The 20,644-nt window shown below is 42.1% G+C and overlaps 1 protein-coding gene across 2 annotated transcripts; it reads right to left on the reverse strand.

The window, feature by feature from the left end:
* Positions 1 to 1,056: 1,056 nt before the first annotated feature.
* Positions 1,057 to 20,501, reverse strand: YBX1 (Y-box binding protein 1). 2 transcript variants are annotated; one of them, XM_025288959.3, is made up of 8 exons: positions 20,186 to 20,500; positions 19,434 to 19,497; positions 9,596 to 9,629; positions 6,786 to 6,875; positions 6,186 to 6,488; positions 5,988 to 6,070; positions 2,299 to 2,564; positions 1,057 to 1,446 (listed from the first exon to the last, which is right to left on the reverse strand). In XM_025288959.3, the coding sequence occupies exons 1-7, from the start codon at positions 20,349 to 20,351 to the stop codon at positions 2,330 to 2,332; spliced, it is 975 nt and encodes a 324-aa protein (XP_025144744.1). In that variant the 5' UTR covers positions 20,352 to 20,500; the 3' UTR covers positions 1,057 to 1,446; positions 2,299 to 2,329. The 2 variants fall into 2 exon arrangements, with proteins under 2 accessions (XP_025144744.1, XP_025144745.1); XM_025288960.3 differs by lacking the exon at positions 6,786 to 6,875 and having other exon boundaries at positions 20,186 to 20,501.
* Between the last annotated feature and the right edge of the window lie 143 nt (positions 20,502 to 20,644).

Raw genomic sequence — 20,644 nt, forward strand, 5'->3', positions numbered from 1 at the left:
AAGAGTTGGTCCCAATTTCAGAAAAGGCATTTCAAGGTGTTAACTGATACTAGCCCAGCTACTTGCCTATTTTTTCCCACTTTATTCACCGGTCCCCTGAACTAAAACTACCACTGCAATGCAACTCTCAGTTCTGTGAATGCCAAGCCCATTCTGAACAGGCACACAGCACTGCATGACTCCCAGATATGCCTCTAGCCAACTGTATATTCCCAAGGTCTCGAAAACTGGCCAGAACGATCCAGAATGTCTCTAGATAGCAGTCATTATTCCATAAAGGAAAGTAGTAAGACACTATAAAATATACAACATGCTAACGTTACAAGGGTGCTGACGACAAAATGAATGTCACTGACCTCTATATTCTTTAAGCAGCCCTCCCACAAGCATTCCATCATTTGTGGTTACCATCTCTAGTACCCAAGTAAAGGAGCTGAGCTGTGTTTACTGAGTACAGCAGTCTCTGTGGCAGACATCTGCTAACTAAGGTGGGTGTCCTTCAATCTGCAGGCTGAAATAACTCAGTCCTGTTAGTCTCCACTAGAACATGCCCTCTCTTTACCACTGCCTCCCAGTAAAAGGAACTCACTCTTCTGAAGCAATGATGTGAAAGCTGAAACGCCAGTACTTTGGCCACCTCATGCTAAGACTTGACTCATTGGAAAAGACTCTGATGCTGGGAGGGGTTGGGGGCAGGAGGAGAAAGGGACGACAGAGGATGAGATGGCTGGATGGCATCACCAACTTGATGGATGTGAGTCTGAGTGAACTCCGGGAGTTGGTGATGGACAGGGAGGCCTGGTGTGCTGCAATTCATGGGGTCGCAAAGAGTCGGACACGACTGAGCGACTGAACTGAACTGAAAGGAAAATGGCCAGATTACCGTATCAAATTCTAATTTTCAGTACAGGTATGCTACTCAACAAATGATTACACATTTTAAGAACATTTCCTTGAGTAAATACCATGAAGTATCACCTATCTGCAGAGATTCAAGCAAATAACCAGCTAAGTCCTTATAAACTAAAATGAAGCAAGGCAGAAATATACAACAAAGACAATTATTTAAGACCTTTATTAACAGGTGCTTGCAGTTTGTTGACTTTTTTTTTGAAAAAATCAAGCTGTAAACTTTTATTACAAATTAAAAATGAGGTTCTTAAAAATCTCAACTTGACCAGATATGAAACAATTTAAAAACCTTTAAAGGTGTATTGAGAAAAAACAGGCCTTTTTTTTTTTTTTTAAAAAACACGTTTGTCATTACCAAAAAGAGACGTCTTTAGGTAAAAATAATAAAAACCCCATGCTGCATAGATAATGCAGATAGTTCTAGTTATCTGGTCAACAGGCAAAAAGCAAGCACTTAAGGTCTTCAGCTCCAATCTTTTGTTCATTTCTTATTGCTGGAATTTCATATTCATTTCTTCTTGTTGGATGACTAAACTGTAAGAGAGAAAGAAAAAAAAGTTTTTTAATTACCTTCTATAGTTCACTGCAATCTTTTAGTATATCAAATTGCTCCAGGTCAAATTAGCTAGGTAGGGAAGGTATTAACACATCTCATACTGGTTTACCTTTACACAGCAGTTCATAACAGGAGTGGGCACTGCTATATAATAAGAATGGTTTACTCGTAGGTTCTGAACGACCTTTTGACACTCAAAATAGGTGGAAAAAGTCTCATTGGCTGAAAATGATAATTCTAGAGTCAAACAGAGACAATACAGGTCTCCTAGAATCAAGTAAAAAGGGAATCCTCTTAATTTCAGAATTGATGATGTAATGCCAAAGCCACCAGGTTCCTCAAACAGACCATACTGGTCATCATCACCTACGTTTTTAATCCAAGTAGCTACCCCACTGATTTTTGAAAATGAAGAATATCACAGTGTAATTACTTGTTAGGGTAAGGTTAGCAAGACTTTCCTCAGCTCACTGCTGTTTGTGTGTGCGCTCAGTCACGTCCGACTCTTAATGACACCCATGGACTACAGCCCACCAAGCTCCTCTGTCCACAGAATTTTCCAGGCAAGAATACTGGAGGGGGTTGCCATTTCCTTCTCCAGCTTACTAGTAAAATCATCCAAGAAAAGGCCCTAATACAAAAGATACAATGTAAAGCTAGGCCAGAGTATGGCTCTGACGTACAGTTCATTAACAAAATGACATTCGAGTCATCTTAAGATTAGTTTGGGTAGAAGACACCGTACCTGATGAACTGGGTTTTCCTCTCTTTCATTAATGGACAACACTCATGACTGCCCAGAGGCCAGAAGGCCATCGAGGCTCACTTACCCGGATGATGGTAGAGATGGTAAGCCGGCATTTACTCAGCCCCGCCCTGCTCAGCCTCGGGAGCGGACGAATTCTCAGCTGGTGGATCGGCTGCTTTTGTCTCTTTGCCATCTTGTGGTTTAGGGTTTTCTGGGCGTCTGCGTCGGTAATTGAAGTTGCGGCGGTACCGACGTTGAGGTGGCTGCTGACCTTGGGTCTCATCTCCTTGGTTTTCCTTATCTTCTTCATTGCCGTCCTCTCTGGGCTGTCTTTGGCGAGGAGGGCCCCTGGAATGAACATTGTGGAAGCTTGCAATGATAAAACCTGCCTTCTTTCATCAAGTCACGGGTCAACACATCTGCCCTTTCTGTTATCAAGTGGTGTGCAGGCAGTTTATCAAAACTGAAAGAATAAACTTGGTTTTTACTGCACAAATTGAATATGACGACTTGGTAAAAGGATTTGGAAGTGTACACTAAGATGACCATTTAAAACTGCTTTTAATAGTCTCATATTACCCAATATATCCATATATATACCCAATATATTCATAGATAATTAAGTGAAGGTTGGGGAGCCTGGAGTGCTGCAGTCCATAAGGCCACAAAGACTTGGACACGACTTAGTGATTGAACAACAACACACTTATATTACTCAAAATACGCACAGTATAAGCTATTCCAAAGTTAGCCATGGAAGGACTAAAGCTGTACAACACCATCAACACCCTGATGCTATTTAAAAACACGGGTATTAAAGTAACCAGGTTTGGCAACAAGTGCTAACCTTTATAGATGAATATTTGTTTAAAAAAAAAAAAAAGCAGAAATCAAAACCAGAGAAAAGGTATTATCTTCATATAAATCAAAGTACACAGCAACCATTAGTTTGGGAAAGGCAAATCAAAACCACTTCATACACACCAGGAGAGCCATAATCCCAAGACTGAAAACAATCATATTGGGGAGGGGATGGAGAAACCCCCAATGCATTGCTGGCTGGTGTGACTATAAAATGGTGCAGCAGCTTTGGAAAGCAGTTTGGAGACTAAATGACCTAGCAGTTCTACTTCTAGATCTGTATCCAAAACAATATCCATTATGCATTATTTTAACATTCAAAACAAGATGTGAAAATAACCCAAATGCCCATCAACCAAGTTAACGAAAAACAAATGTAATATCCATACAACTGAACCTGATTTGGTCATAAAAAGAAATCAAGTACTAATGATAAAGGCATGAATGACTAAAATACACGAGGTCAAAGCTAGACACAAAAATGTCCAAACTAGGCAAATACAGAGATAAGGAAAGCAGTAGCCAGGGGCTGGGGTACAGGGGAACGGAGAATGACTGTTAATGAATACAAGCCCTTTTCTTTTGGAGGGGAGACATGATAACTTTGTGAATACACTAAAAACCAGAGTCACACACTTTAATCACCAAGATTATCAGCATACCTTTTACACACGTGTAGGTCATCCCAGCTCTAACTATTTAAGATTCCATTTTTCACCTCTAACCCCTCCAATCTTCCACCTTCCCCTCCCAACTTCCCCCACCCCCCGCAGCCCCCACCACACCTCTTCTCCTGAAACAGTTTTCCCACATTTTGGGGAACTCCTGACCAGTCTGGCAAAACTGCCCTGGCCCTCCCCTGTAGCCTTTTGAATTCTAAAACCCCACCTTTCAAATCTTAATGTCATGTTCCATTTTACTACCCTTTTCCTATTGTAATTATCATGACAGTTCCATATAACATCGGCTTTTAGATTCTTTCAGTTCAGTTTAGTCGCTCAGTCGTGTCCGACTCTTTGTGACCCCATGAATTGCAGCACGCCAGCCCTCCCTGTCCATCACCAACTCCCGGAGTTCACTCAGACTCACGTCCATCGAGTCAGTGATGCCATCCAGCCATCTCATCCTCTGGCGTCCCCTTCTCCTCCTGTCCCCTATCCCTCCCAGCATCAGAGTCTTTTCCAACGAGTCAACTCTTCGCATGAGGTGGCCACTTTACCTCCCATGCAATTCTTGTTTGCTACTTAGGTTCTCTCAGTTTCAAGCATTCCACTCTCTAGTCACCCTTTACTTATTTTCCTGGTGTATTCCAGGAGTCTTGTTCTCCCACTCTTATGTCCACTAGGACCTATAATCCAACAATCCTATCAATCATTCTGTCTCTTCAGTTCAGTCTGACTCTCTGCGACCTTAACGCTTCCTTAATCCTCTTCTCTCCTTTCTCTCCAAGTATAACGTCTACCACTAAAGATTATCATCAAACCCAAACCCAGTATCTTTGAGTAGACAAATGCTGAACAAATCTAACTGCTTAATCTGAGGCTGCTGCTCAAAATGGCTGCAAAAACATAAGCATGTTTGGTGGACCCACTTTAAATTTGTGATCACTGTTACTTGATTTCCCCTACTTCTCTTCTACAGATAATTTCACATATTTGTCCCAAACCTCTCACCCCTTTCCTTTTGACTTCACCAACACACTGGTACCCCAAAACTCTGGCTTTTTAAACATGCAACATTCACGGTTCCCAGCAAAAGATATCCCATTACATGGACCAAACCCAATCCTAACTGAAGACAGCTGCAGCAGATAATTCCCTGACAAGTATCCTTTTTTTAAAAATTGCATTTTTTAGCCTACAAATAAGCTCTTATTTCTTAAAAAAAAAAAAAAAAAATCCTTTCTTAATGACTCCTTTCCCTTTACTGCCACCCCATCTGTCCTCCTTTCAGCAAAACTCCTGCTATACTGATCTCAGATTTCTCACAATTTGCTCTTGGATCTGCATCAATCATTTCACCCCCTGGATTATAAGTAGCATGTGTCATTTACTACTCAAACAAAAAATTCCTGACTAAATAGTTTGGAAAGCCCTGCATTCATCGATAGATTATAATATATTCAAACGAGACCACGAAGTAAAACTGAAGCACTCAACAAAAATTCATGTGCTGTTTTAAAACACACCAAGGAAACTAGGTAGAAAATTGGAAAAGTTCTACAACGTAACAAAAAGTAGACCAAGTATATTGCCCTTGGGATTTAAAGGGACAGAGCATGAAAGCCTATTTTAGACCGTTTATCACTATCACAGATAAACATTTATCACTATTTAAGAGCTGATATCGTGATTGTTTGCAGTATTTGAACAAGGTATCTGTGTCTAGGTTTAGAATAGTATGCTACCTGTTAGTTTTAGGGATCACATCTGGAGACTCAATATCTAAAGACCTTTTACTACATATATGCATTAAACCTGTCTGGCCCGTGAAGCTCTACCCTAATTCCTCTAATAATTAAACACCTTCTGTTAAAAAGGTATGCTTACCTTTACTTTTCTCCCTCCCAATGAATCAGGTCTTAAAGTTATAATACAATGCAGTTTAAACTACTATTCTCTTACCTGTTAAAGGACAGAAATGGGAAATTCCATACCCTCATTAGAGTAAAACAACAACAAAACCAACTGCAAAAAGTAGACCACATCTATAAAGCTGTTTTTAATCAGTGCCAGCAAAGATGCAAAGAACACATTCTCAAAGATAACTGACTTCAGGTTCACCTCTTAGGCATCTGATGAAAGAAAATGTGAAGCGTTAACAGACAAATGACTGAAAAAGCCTGCAGAAGAAGCATGCTGCTGCTGAGTCATAATACATGCTTGAAACAATCTTAAATGCAAACTGTACCTGCGGAATCGTGGTCTGTAGCCCCGATACATATTCTGTCTCACTGGTCTACCTTGCTCTCCTGCACCCTGGTTGTCAGCACCCTGAAAAGGGAACAGAAACCAAGCCAAATTTTACTCCATTCACATTAGTGTAAAAACCCAAGCAGACAAAAGTCTCAAGACAGCAGCAGTTAAAAGTAAATAAAAGCACGTTTACCTCCATCACTTCTCCCTGCACAGGAGGGTTGGAGTACTGTGGTCGACGCCCGTAGGGTCTCCGCATGTAGTAAGGTGGGAACCTCCGCCTGCGGTAGGGCCGGCGCTGTTGGGCCTGGCCTTCGGGAGCGCTCTCCGATCCCTCATTCTTTTCCCCACTCTCACTATTCTGGTAGTTCTGCTGGTAATTGCGTGGAGGACCCCTGCGACGTGGATAGCGTCTATAATGGTTACGGTCTGCTGCGTATTTACTGCCTTGCACTGGAACTCCACCAGGGCCTGTAACATTTGCTGCCTCCGCACCCTACAAAAAGCCATCATATAGTGATAGTGACAACGGAATTAAGTACACGCAACAAAACTTACACAAAAAATACAAAGGGTCTCTGTGGCCAGGGGTGCACTGAAATGATTAAACACTAGTTCCTCACTGTTCTGAAGAGGTAGCCCTCTATCTGCAGCCAGCACGTTAGGGTTGGTGCACGTGTGTTCAAGTGGTCACCTGACCCATCCATCCACCTTAGAGCCACCATCCTAATGGATGAGATCTCCAAAATATTTCCATACTCAAGTCAAACCTTTACACAAAAAGCATCCTCACCTTTTCTCCTTCAACAACATCAAACTCCACAGTCTCTCCATCTCCTACACTGCGAAGGTACTTCCTGGGGTTATTCTTCTTTATGGCAGTCTAGTAATATCACATTCCAAAAATAGATTAACAGGGGAGAATAATGTGCTTTTTCATTTAAAATGTACCAGAGTCAATATTATTTTAACTTGGATATACACGTAAAATTAGCTTTAAGTAAGACCAAACCATCAATAAATTTAGGAAAACAAGGACCAGTGCTAACCCCCAACCTCAACCAAAATACTCCAATCTTACAAGGCCCCAGCATTTTATCACTATTTTCCAAACTAAAACAAGTAATTTAACACGCAAGACAAACACAACTATAAACATGTATTTTAAAATGCTTTTTGCAAAAGCATTATATGTAGCTTTGAACAAAATGAGGATATCCACCTATCCCCAAAGACTGCACTTAATAGTAGAAGCTAGCCCCACACAGGGCCAGTTTAGATGACAGGCGAGTTTAGTTTTGGATGCTTCAAAGTTGACCAAACCAACTTTGTCCCTGTGTTACCAGATCAAACTCTGTTACAAATGTCAGCCAAAATCCCTTCCAACCTGATTGTGGGAATACTTCAATGGAAATGCAATTCCCATGAATTAACTATGACACTTTTTAATATTCTGTTGGTTATTACCTCCCCAGAATACATTGTATCTCTCATTGTTACTCATTCTCCAGACTTGTATAACAAAACTAAAGGGGAAGAATAACATATCACATATGTAATACTTCCATAAAGTACTTTCATGCATTACCCACTCAATCGCATTATGAAGATGTGAGGCATCATTATTCATTCCTCTTTTAAGGTAATAAAACAGGCTTTAAAAGTCAGGGGACTTGCCCAAGGTCACAAAGTAAGTGGCAGAGTATGGACTTTTCTAAATCCAGGTCTCGGGACTCCAAATCCCATGTTCATTCTACTATATCACAGCGGTATCCATTACGGGATCACCCATGCATTTCCACTCCAGAGGAGGCAGGACAACCAATAAATCTGAAGCCAATTAAGCTCAAGTTGCCCAGAACTGCAGTCTCCTTGTAACACCACCAAGACCTGAGCAGCCAAAGTCCTAAGAAACAACTAAATGTTGAAACCACCTCCAAAATAAAGAGGAAAGCATATCGGTGACAACTTGTGGGTTGGTACAAGTGGGTGACATGTGTTCAGCCAAATAATTGATCTCATCTGTCATCTAAACTGTCACAAAGTTTTCATACCTTTCATGTAACTCTCAATTATCTGCAGTCATAGGGGATAGCAGAAATATGGGTTAATTAAAATCCCAAGCTCTTATTTTGGTCAGTATCAATTCTCTCCTCACATTCCCAGACCCTTCACTGTTGCCCAAAGGCAGCAAGACTGGCAAGCCTTGCTGTCTGTCTCTTGTACCCAAGTCTGCAAATTCCTTCGAATATGCAGAAGGAAGTAAGAAACACATTAAGTATTGGTATTCAATTTTATAAAACAAACATTTGTTTTAATACAATATTTTGCCTGAGCAGTCCTGTATTTGTTTAGAATTTAAATGTTTCCATACTTAATGTTTGACCCTGGGATTACTGAACAGGCTTTTGGATGTACCTAGAAACTGATCTGGTTTCCCCCTCAATTGTCATTGAGTGGTCTATAGGTCAATGCAGAGAGCTACACAACACCAACTTAAGGCAGCCTTTCCAAGGAAGTATGCTGCCAGCCAAGCTCACACCTGCCTGAATAAAGGCACGAGTGTGGAGACTGACTTTGTCTTTTGATGTCTACATCACAGTACAGTGGCTAAAAAGTTCTTAAAGAGTGATTTTCAATACAAGTCAATAATATTTCAATAGTCTTAGTAAAAAAACAAAATAAAACAAATCCACCCCCTGCCCCCGGCAGAATTCATAGAAGAATGCATTCCTAAACATTTTTCCTACCCATTGCATTCCTATGAAGAAAATTAAGTCCAATGAAGCCTATGATATACTTAAGGTCGAAGTATTATTGTTCATTTGGCAGCGGCTTACTTAAACAATAAACTTCTTAATGTTTAAAGTTTTCCCAAATACTTGCCTTAAATAGTACTTGTGGAGGAAAGTCTGGCATGTAGCACCTATCCTGTCAGTCTTTTCCTCTCAAACACTGAGGCTAATCTAAAAACTATTTAATAAGTAATTACCAACCTTGCCATTCCACCCTTTCACTTAACCTTAAACTAGCAAGGATTTCTAAATTTTCCAAGCTGGTAAAAATTCTCCAAACATAAAAACTATCTTACCCATTCAAAGTACTTTAGAACAAACAGAAGGATCTATGCCACAATGTCCAGTTTTTCAACATTTGTCTCAAAATCAATGTATTTTGCAGCTTTGGCCTATTTCCCCCATCATTACTGTCATCTGTCAGAGGTAATTCTAACACCATTTGAGTGTGTTATGGACAGCAACAGTATAGTTCGAATTTGGATTAATGGAGGTTTTCCATTTGTCTGAAACTAGGTTTGAAAATTTAGTGTAAGGAATCAAGTAAATTCGACATTTTAAAAAGCTACAGTTATTAACAAAACAAAATACCAACATGAAAGGCCTATTTTAATTAAGTGAACTGCCAACACAATGTTTTAATGTACACATTTTTAAGCTGTACTACCCCTCTTCCTGTGGGAACTAAATTGTTTGGTAAGTGGACTTAATAAATCTTTTTTACAAGCAACAATAATTTAGAAGACATACACCCTTTTCTTCTCACAAGTTTTGAGCCAGAAGTATAAACAGCCACAGGAGCACTCACCTGGTGTACAAATACATCTTCCTTGGTGTCATTCCTGCAAGACAGAACCAAGTAGAACGAGTTAGAAAATTGAACACTACATTGCATGTTGCCGAAGATTAAGAATGCGCTCGATCCTTTGAGCCTTCCCCTCCCCTTTCTAGAGACTTTCCTGGCTGCCAACCAGCCATTAGGAAGGAAATTAAGAATCAAAACAAAAACACAACCAGTAAATCACAATGGTTTTACTAACAACTGTCTTACCACCTACCTCAGAAGCATTAAAAAAGGAAAAAGACAAAAAGTGTGACCTACAAAGCCATTAAGAGGACAGAAGTGACTAGCAACATATATTGTCACTTCTCATTCTACTAAACACTAAAAGTATTCCAGCACAAGCCATTCGTACCTCTAAGAGCATGGTTACTAACTTAAGTAAAGTAGAAGAGATCATGAACATACTCTCATCAATTACTAGCTTCCTTCCTACTTCATCTTTACTATTCCGAATTCTCAATAGAATGTACAATACCAGGAGTGAGCCCTAAATATAAACTATGGACTTTGAGCAATAAATACTGGTGTCAAATGTAGATTTAACAATTTAAACAAATGTATCTCTTGGTACAGTACAGCAGAGGTGGTCATGGATACAATCTGAAGGCCTGGGGTACATGGGGACCATGTATTTTCTGGTCAACTTTGCCATGAACAGAAAGTGCTGGTAAAAATACTGATTACAGTGAACAAATATGTACAGTGTACAAATATGAACACTACCAATACCGACATCATTCACAAGGCAAGCATTGTTTGTGCCAGAAAACCAAGGAAATGAAGATGAACGCAACTTTTCACTAGCACACAACCCTCTTTTACTTCACTGTAAGACATCATATTTACACCAATCTTTGTTGTTGTTTAGTTGTCTCTTTTGTGACCCCCACGGACTGTAGCCCACCAGGCTCCTCTGTCCATGGGATTTCCCAGGCAAGAATCCTGGAGTGGGTTGCCATGTCCTTCTCCAGGGGATCTTCCCCATCCAGGGATTGAACCTAGGTCTCCGGCACTGCAGGCAGATTCTTTACCACAGAACTACCTGCGAAACCCACACCAATCTTTAGTCTGTTGTTAAGCAAACATGGTTGAAATATTGCTTCAGGGCTTCACAAGTGTTAAAGCAAGCAACATTTGCCCTGAGTATTAAAGAAAATGAGAAAGATGTTCCCAGTGGAGAAGTCATGGACATGAGTAAAACCAACAACTAGCAAATTCAAGTTGAGTTCAAAGACCTGGAGAATATGACCCAGCTTTTGTGGCTGTGTGGGTGAGGGAGTAGATGTGAGATACCGTTCTTAAACTTAATAGGGGAAAAACTGTGAATGAATGGATGTTACAAGTGAGGGGGGCAGTGGTGAATGATTTGACTTTCTAGAGATTGGGAATTAATGTGATGATAATATTAGTAACCAGAACCACTGGAGGAGCAACATTTCTAGACCTTTACTGACTCACCCACCCTGTTGTCAGTAGGTCAGAGTTGAGAAAGGACTCAATATTCTAGTGTATATGCACCAAAGAATCCATATAGCATGGGATTATCATAACACGAGAACATTCACAGAAACAGGATTAATTTAAAATCTTCAAACACACACACACCCCCCCCACCCAAGGCAGGGTGAGTGAAAATTGACCTCATAAACTAGTTGAGTATTGTTTAGTCACTAAGTCGTGCCTGACTCTGCAACCCCATGGACTGTAGCCTGCCAGGCTCCTCTATCCATGGGATTTCCAAAGCAAGAGAACTGGAGTGGGTTGTTATTTCCTTCTCCAGGGGATCTTCCCAATCCAGGGATCAAACCAGAGTCTTCTGCAACAGCAGGTAGATTCTTTACCACTGAGTCATCAGGGAAGCCCCATTGAGTATTAGGAACACGTAGGAATTAACAGCCAGTTGGATTATCCATCTGTCAAACAGGTCCACATACATCACACAATTCCACAGCCACCGCTAGTTTTCAAATGCAACATGACTGAATTTCAAGCTCTAAGGTTGTTCCCAAGACAGGGGGACGTTACTTTCATTAATGGGAGTAAAGGATCTAAGACTTGCTAGATGACTAAGGTAAAGGATATTTGGTACTGGACTTCTATGTAAGTAAATTTATTACTAGAGTTTTGGGGGAAAAAAAGTACTTTATGCTTTTAACATGCATTAAAATTTCCTTTAAAAAAAAAAAAAGGGGGCAATTTTGAAGAGAGGGATTTTTCATTACTATCAACGCTGCTGCCCATGTATCTGGGTAGCCAACATATCCTTTTTTCTAATGTACCTGCAAATAGGTATTTACAGACTGAAAATACACACCACAATAAAAAGAAAAGCAGCTGTCTATGAATTTTACTTTAGGGTTGTAAAAGGAATTTTAAAAAATTCACCAAATACTTATCTAGTCAGCTGATCTAGTTTTGCAACTTGTTATACAGGGGAAAAGCTTAGATATGTAACAGCTTATACTGTGAGGGTTTAAGTTTCAGATATTTTGCCAAGCGTTTTACCATACCAATCCTCACAATACCAAGGTGGGTGCTTTTATTTATATTTACCACCCATTCTACAAATTAGGAAAATGAAGTATGTGGTCATCTGCTTACAGTGGTAGAATCTGACTCTACAGGCCCTGGTCTTTATCATGCTGAGAACGCAAAAAGGACCTGTTTGGAAATCTACCTATTTCTGCTTTAGAAGCAGATTACAGGATACGGTTTCTCTAATTTGGGGAGAGGACAGTAATAAATAACAAGCCGGTTGGAGTATCCCTACACATCCTCACCTGCAATACAGTTATATTCTGTGTAACTGGACCAGGGTTCTGCTACATATTGCCCCCTCACCACCCTCAACACATGGAAAATGCAAACACCATTCTTTGCTCACAAGCCACATAAAACCAGTTCTGTTCTGTGTGGGTCTGTTGATTCCCAATTACTGCCACTTTTAACTTTTTTCCAAAGTCTTTTCTTTCATATTATTCCACCTTATTAGGTCTTCCTCTGATCTACCATAGCCACAGGACTGACAATGAAAGAATAGCAAACCCAAAGGCCTCATTCAGTTCTTTAATAACGTTGGGTATTTACTTGTGCTAGCTAACTGGGCACTGTGCTAAGCACCAGAAATAAAAATAAGACATGGTCTACTCTTAAGAATTTCTATCTAGAAGGCTGCCACCACTCAGTCTAATACGGCAGCTGAATTACCAAACACAGTTCCATACTACAGTATGTTAACAGAAGCAGAAGATATCAAGAAGAGGTGGCAAGAATACACAGAACAACTATACAAAAAAGATCTTCACGACCCACATAATCACGATGGTGTGATCACTCACCTACAGCTAGACATCCTGGAATGTGAAGTCAAGTGGGCCTTAGAAAGCATCACTACAAACAAAGCTAGTGGAGGTGATGGAATTCCAGTGGAGCTATTTCAAATCCTGAAAAGATGATGCTGTGAAAGTGCTGCACTCAATATGCCAGCAAATTTGGAAAACTCAGCAGTGGTCACAGGACTGGAAAAGGTCAGTTTTCATTCCAATCCCAAAGAAAGGCAATGCCAAAGAATGCTCAAACTACCGCACAATTGCACTCATCTCACACACCAGTAAAGTAATGCTCAAAATTCTCCAAGCCAGGCTTCAGCAATATGTGAACCGTGAACTTCCTGATGTTCAAGCTGGTTTGAGAAAAGGCAGAGGAACCAGAGATCAAATTGCCAACATCCGCTGGATCATGGAAAAAGCAAGAGAGTTCCAGAAAAACATCTATTTGACTGTGTGGATCACAAGAAACTGTGGAAAATTCTGAAAGAGATGGGAATCCCAGACCACCTGACCTGCCTCTTGAGAAACCTGTATGCAGGTCAGGAAGCAACAGTTAGAACTGGACATGGAACAACAGACTGGTTCCAAATAGGAAAAGGAATTCGTCAAGGATGTATATTGTCACCCTGCTTATTTAACTTGTATGCAGAGTACATCATGAGAAACGCTGGACTGGAGGAAGTACAAGCTGGAATCAAGATTGCCGGGAGAAATATCAATAACCTCAAATATGCAGATGACACCACTATGGCAGAAAGTGAAGAGGAACTAAAAAGCCTCCTGATAAAAGTGAAAGAGTGAAAAAGTTGGCTTAAAGCTCAACATTCAGAAAATGAAGATCATGGCATCTGGTCCTATCACTTCATGGGAAATAGATGGGGAAACAGTGGAAACAGTGTCAGACTTTATTTTTCTGGGCTCCAAAATCACTGCAGATGGTGATTGCAGCCATGAATGGATGTGAGAGTTGGACTGTGAAGAAAGTTGAACGCCAAAGAATTGATGCTTTTGAACTGTGGTGTTGGAGAAGACTCTTGAGAGTCCCTTGGACTGCAAGGAGATCCAAGCAGTCCATTCTGAAGGAGATCAGTCCTGGGTGTCAGTCCTTCATTGGAAGGGCTGATGCTAAAGCTGAAACTCCAATACTTTGGCCACCTCATGCGAAGAGATGACTCATTGGAAAAGACCCTGATGCTGGGAGGGAGTGGGGGCAGGAGGGGACGACAAAGGATGAGATGGCTGGATGGCATCACCGACTCAATGGATATGAATTTGAGTGAACTCTGGGAGTTGGTGATGGACAGGGACGCCTGGCGTGCTGCGATTCACGGGGTCGCAAAGAGTCGGACACGACTGAGGAACTGAACTGAACCTAAGGCCTATCAATCAAAGGAGGAGGAGAGAGTGGCAAAATGGGATACAGAACACAAAGGTTAAGAGCTCCTTACCAAAATCATTGGAGCCAAGGTTGGAATCCTGGCTATTCCCATTATTAACTACATAATCTTGGGCAAGTTGCCTTATTTGTGAAGTCAAATATCTAAGTTTGTTTCCTAGCGGCCTTAAAAAAAAAAAAGCAAAGACAAGTAAAATGAATTGGATCATTTCAATATTATGGTCAACATTAACTATTGAAGTATTTTACAATCAGTTCCTCAAATGCCCAACAGACGTGTGTATCTACTACTGTACTGGACAGCACAGATTTACAGTATTTCAACAGCGTCATTCCATGTATCACACACTGGTCCTTCCATTCTCCAGCAGTCAAGGAGAATGTGTATTGTATTCTTCTACTCTACTTCTTCGTGTTCACAAAACATTATTCACTACTGAAAAAATTTTTTAAATGAAAACACAGCTTTCTCACCTATCTAAAACTACTGATATAATTTTGTTCTTATTCAGCATATAACACAGTAGTGACATCAAGGAGAAAGAAATCACACAGATAGCAAGAGACTGAAGAAAAGGGGATGCCATTTTGAGTTAAGAGAATGCCAAAGAAAAAGGAAGTCCTGCAGGGATCTAAAGAAAATGAAAGGCTCTTCAAAGTCCCTAATGTAGTGCAATGAAGGTAAAAAAGCATGTAGCCAACTTCAAATTTTAGGAAACATTCTTTTTACTAGGTGCCAATCCACAGTATTGCCCGAAAGGAGACATTCCATATGTCAATAAATGCTCTTATGTCATTATCTGAAGGCCACCACACCAAGCCATTAATAATTTAATATGCCCAAGAGCATAAATTAATTTATAATCCTATAGCTAAAAAAACAAAAGCTTCAACTCTCAACAACTTGGTGAAATGACTTCTGGCCAACTCACAATCAGTGCCTAACAACCAGCACATGAATCAATCCTAGAGCGCTCTGCATACAAGCCACTGTCTTAGGAACTCCAGTCTGTTTTTGAAAAGACTGCCAATGACACATCAGACTTGGGGGACCACTCAAATGGCTTTTAACGCCTCCAGCCCCCTTGAAGTTAAAGTGAAAGTGAAATCACTCAGTCGCGTAGCACACCATCACATCTTCAAGTTTTCTCTAGTGCCACAGCATTTACTCATTTATGTTCCAGACTACCTATGATTTGGCTCTTCCCATGTGATCAAGCTATGATCAGTTTGACTTTAATAGCCTAAGAGGCTTGGCAATCATCTTTCTACAGGTCTACAAACTTTTAAAATTAACAGGCTTTGTGGGAATTCCCTGGTGGTCCAGTGGCCGAGACTCAACATTCCCAATGCAAGGGGGCCTGGGTTCAATTCGTGGTCAAGGAACTAGATTTCCACATGAAAAGTAAGACCCAGTGCAGCCAAGTAAATATTTAAAACAGGCTTTGTAGGGTCACAGACTTGCTGTATATTTTCCTCTCTTTTAAACAACATTTAAAAGGCAAAACTGGTTCCTGATTCAAAGATCATATAAAAACAGAATGAATTTAAAGATAAAGCCTAGTACTCTCCTGTAATTCCTTAACTGCCTCCCAATATTAGGTAGACAATCTGCACACTAAACTAGAACTATATTATGGCAATCCCTAACTACATGGAACAGGCAGTGAGAAGCAGAAAGCTTTCCTATGGGGAACGAGCAGCATACAGGAGCCCTAGTGACCGGCTAGGCGTCAATTTAAGAGCCTTTCAAATGGCCAAGAATACCACCTCCACCCCAATCTGTAACCATATGCAAACAAACAAACTGAAGGCTGGGCAGACAGCATAACAGCAGTTAGGGCACACAAACTCCAATGTGAGAAAATAAATTCAAATCCCAGCTCTGCTACTTACTAACCACACTTTTTGGAGCAAGTTTACTCAACTTTTCTGTGCCATGGAAGAGTACCTATACCTGAAATGTCAAGGATTAAATCCATTAGTTGACTTTAAGCATTTATTATAGTTCCTGGCATAAATATTTGATAAACATTAGCTACTCTTACCACCACTGTAATGAAGAATCAGTTATATACACATGAAATCCCCAATAGGGAGGGCCCCTAAAGGGAGACCAAACCTGAGAGCCACGATATAGTATTTTTCTAGGGAGGGACAGCTGAGCCTTTCCTAGACCTTGGGTAATAAGTAATAAACACAAATGCATTAACAGAGGCCAGGCAGGAAAGAAGTCAACAACAGGAGAAAACTAAGCCTGAAAGATGTGGTAAAGAGAATGCATACCCCAATTACAGGTGGTAACACTCAAGGCAGCTGATTTTCATTTACTTGGAACTAAAGGCCCCCAAACTAAAATAGTTGCTCTTTAAAAACTCACAGATTAGGCACATTACCAGTTTGTGATCTCTTCTGTATTTGATTCTCTTTGCTCCAAATTTCTTGGCCACCCCTTACAATTAATTTAGCATTTTAACTACTCTGGATAACAGAAAAATATTTCTATTCTGGTCACTAAAAGATGCATGTCCAACTGGAAAATAAGTTGTTACTGATCCATGTCAATCTTTCTTAAATTTGGTGAGCATGGATTAATCCTCATCACCTGGAAGCAAAAGAGGAAACAGTTTCTCGATTCAAAATCAGAGTAATCAAACCCTGAAAACACTGACCCCATGCCACCCTTCTAATGCTATCTCAAATAGTCTTGAGTGAAGTTTTTCATTATAAAATAAAAAATAATTCTGGAGGTTAATAAACCCCTCTAGTCACATAATCCAATTATCTTTCGTAGTCACAGAACACAAAGGAATAACAATGAATTCCTAGACTACATAGCCTAAGAAAACAAAGCCAAAAAATTTGCTGTGTTAAAATTAACAGTCTTATTTATCTGGCACCTTTCATACAATACAATCCTTAAAAAAATAAGAACAGACTGAAAAAAGTTTATCATGAAAATACATTCCTTTAAAGGGGACTTTTACATTAAAATGTATTTTTAACAAATTGCAAACACTTAAGAACCTAAAATACATAGTTCATAGAATCCCAAGATTAAAATTAGAGCTATACCAATCATCCCATACACTGTATCCTCAAAAACAGCACCCATCTCACACACACACTCTCTCTCTCTCTCAGGAAAGCCAGGTGCCTACAGCCCTGAACCACTTGCTATACATTTTCCCTTATGCAAGGTACACCTCTCCTGGACTTAACTTCTGTTAGGTTTTATAGTGCCTTGTTCAAAAGTCTCTGAATCATTGAGACGACCAGTTTAGAAATGTGAAGCACATTTATTTGAACCAGTTAGTTTGACAATCTGTGGTTAAGACAATCCAAACAAAGGATCATTAAAAGCCAACTTACATTTAACTTGCCCTATCTGATGATCAAAGAGTTGATTACAAGTTAGACGGATAAAGGAATGGTATCTCACAGAAAAAACTTAGAACCCGAAGAACTGCTTTTATCTTGGATTATCAATTGTTTACTTACAAATATAATCTAGATCCATTTAACAAATGCAGCAGAACAGAAGGCACATATATGCTACAATCTTTAAAACACACAAATTACTTAAAAGGCTGCAAATTATAGATCACTCCTAATAGGCACACCTGTGATAGCCTATCACCACACTGGGTCAAAGGTCAAAAGCAGTGTTTCTCAAACTGAGGTTCACAAGCTATAATCACCTGGAATTCTCCTTAAAAAATGTACTCCAGACCCAATGAATCTAAAGCTGAGAAGAAAGAACTCAGGAATGTGCACTTTTACCCTTTCAAGGTAAGCACACAAATTCAAAAACCACTGGTTTAAGGGTGAGGCCAGAAAGGAGAATCAGAGTAAGACTGAAATACTAACAAATTCAGAGATCACCTAAAAAGTGGTCAAACACTGGCATCAAAGCAGTCCCTGCCTTCCTCACTAGTAACCCATTATCAAAAAGCTGATGAGAAAATGTGGCCTTGGCCTGTCCCAAGGCAGTGTAAGAACAGATGGAAAATTCCTAAAGATTTTGGAAGAAATAAAATGTTTCCCCTCAGCTGCAAACGTGGAAAACAGACCGTCAAATGCTAACCATCTCTTTTGCTCTCTGAGCGTTTAAGTAACTAATGGGTTTTTGCCAGCCAATTGTGTGTCTAGGCTTGATCTTGCCCACTTGGTTTCCCTCAGTAGTGTCCATTTCAGAAACATTTGGTATTACTTCTTACTCTTGAAGTTCTTTCAAACATCCAGTGTAATAGGGGTGTAAGAAAATGCTAAGATGACTGCATCATACCTGTAAGGCCAACACTGCTGTTAGCATGCACAGTGCTCTACACCCTGTAACCGCACTGCCAGCCTGGGCAGCCATCTTGGAAAAGATGCCCGGCTGACAGGGACCACGAAGAGCACTGAGTGAACTGCAGTCACCATCCTACTGCTACAAACAACTCCAAGGATTAATCCTAAAGATGCACTTTGCAGCTCTGCCTTCAAATACAAAGAATAATGTAATCGTGGACTAAGGTCACCGTAAGCTACAACCAAAGCTTTAACAGGTACGATGGGGGGGGAGGGGGGGGGGGGAGACAAGGAAGTCGGAGGAATAAGGCAATAAGACCTTAGTCAAAATGACATACTTGCATTGTCAAATCATGTTACCTCCAAAGATTAACAAGTTGCAAATGACCTACATAATAAACAGCGGCTCACATTTTCTAATACCAATTTCAGTAACAGAAAAGAATGACGGATAAAAATGCGAGGGGTCTAAGCCTAACAGAATCACACCAGATCTTAGCTTTCTCAGTTCGCCCTAACTGTTAAGAGATGGCTCACTCACTCCGCCTGCCTTTTAAATCGCTTTGTATCTTTCAAGTTAGCTAGAGATCAACATTTAGCTACAAAACAAAGACAATCTCTGGGTCTCCTAATCCTTTCGTTCACCAAGGAAAACAAAACCCCACTACCACTACACCAGGGGTGGCAACCTACACAAGCGGCAACAACCCCAAGTTCCTAAAGCCTACAGATGGAGGAGAGCAATGCAAGAGGCAGGACAGGGCTTCAGCGGCGGTCACCTCACCTGTTGATGAAACCATATCCGTTTCTTACATTGAACCATTTTACTGTTCCCAAAACCTTCGTTGCTGAAGGAGAGAGGAAAAAAACCCACAATTACTAGACGTCCTTTTTCAAAACCGCCACGCTTCAGCATCCGGTGGCTCACGCATTCCCTGGCAGCGACCCATGGCCACCTGACAGCCTTTTTCCCCAGGGCCCGCCGGCCATCCGCGCGGTCCACGTGGGTGAACCCACCGCAGCAGAGGCCCTGGGTCAGGCCCGGGGCGCGGGCCCGAGCTGGGTGTGCGCTGGGACCGCGGGCGGCGGCGAGCACGTGAGAAGGGGGAAGCCGCCCGGCCCACTCCGGCCTGCGTAGGCGGCGCGCCGCGCCCTCAGGGTACACGCGGAAGGGAGCGGGTGGGGGACGGAACAACGGCGTGCGGGCCCGGGCGCACGCGGCTGGCGGGCACGGAGGGGAGGGACCCCGCCGCACACGCGGTCGGCGGCGCGCGGCCGCACAGGGGGAGGGGCGCGCGGCCGCGCGGGGTCCGCAGGGGGCGCGGGAGGCGGCGCGCGCGCGCGCTTGCCGGGCACGCGGACCGGGCGGACAAGCGTCCGCGAGGGCGCGAGTGGGGGGGCCTGGGGGAGGGGCGACCGCGCGCCGCCGAGTCGGTCCCCGCCGGCCGCGCGCCCGCCGACTCGCCCCGCTTCGGGTAACGGTTCCGCCGCCAGACTTCCCTCCTTGCCCCACCCCCGTCCACGTCCGGTCCTCACCGATGACCTTCTTGTCCCCGCCGGCAGGCGCCGCCGATGTGAGGCCGCCCGGGCCGCCGCTCCCTGCGCCGCTGCCCGTCGTGCCGGGCTTGCTGTCGGCAGCGCTGAGGGCGGGGGCGGCGGGGGGGGCGGCGGGCGGCTGCTGGGTCTCGGCCTCGCTGCTCATAGTTGCGGTGATGGTGACTGGGGCCGGCTGCGGCAGCTGCGGCTCCTCCCGGGGTGTGATGGTAACTAGGCCGGCGGCGGCGGTGGGGCTGCTCAGGGCTCTCTGGGGTCCGCTCTCCGCTCCCGCTACCGATCGAACTAGCGAGAATGGCGGGACGGGCGGGATAAGCCCTGAGAGCGACCCGCCCTAAGCACCGTTCATTGGTCAGTAGTGTTGTCAATCTCACCACCTGACCACAACTCCTAGTTTCTATTGGCTAATACTCTTTCACTCCTCCACTCTCATTGGCCTTT

The sequence above is a fragment of the Bubalus bubalis genome, chromosome 6 (assembly GCF_019923935.1).
Source record: "Bubalus bubalis isolate 160015118507 breed Murrah chromosome 6, NDDB_SH_1, whole genome shotgun sequence".
Lineage (NCBI taxonomy): Eukaryota > Metazoa > Chordata > Mammalia > Artiodactyla > Bovidae > Bubalus > Bubalus bubalis.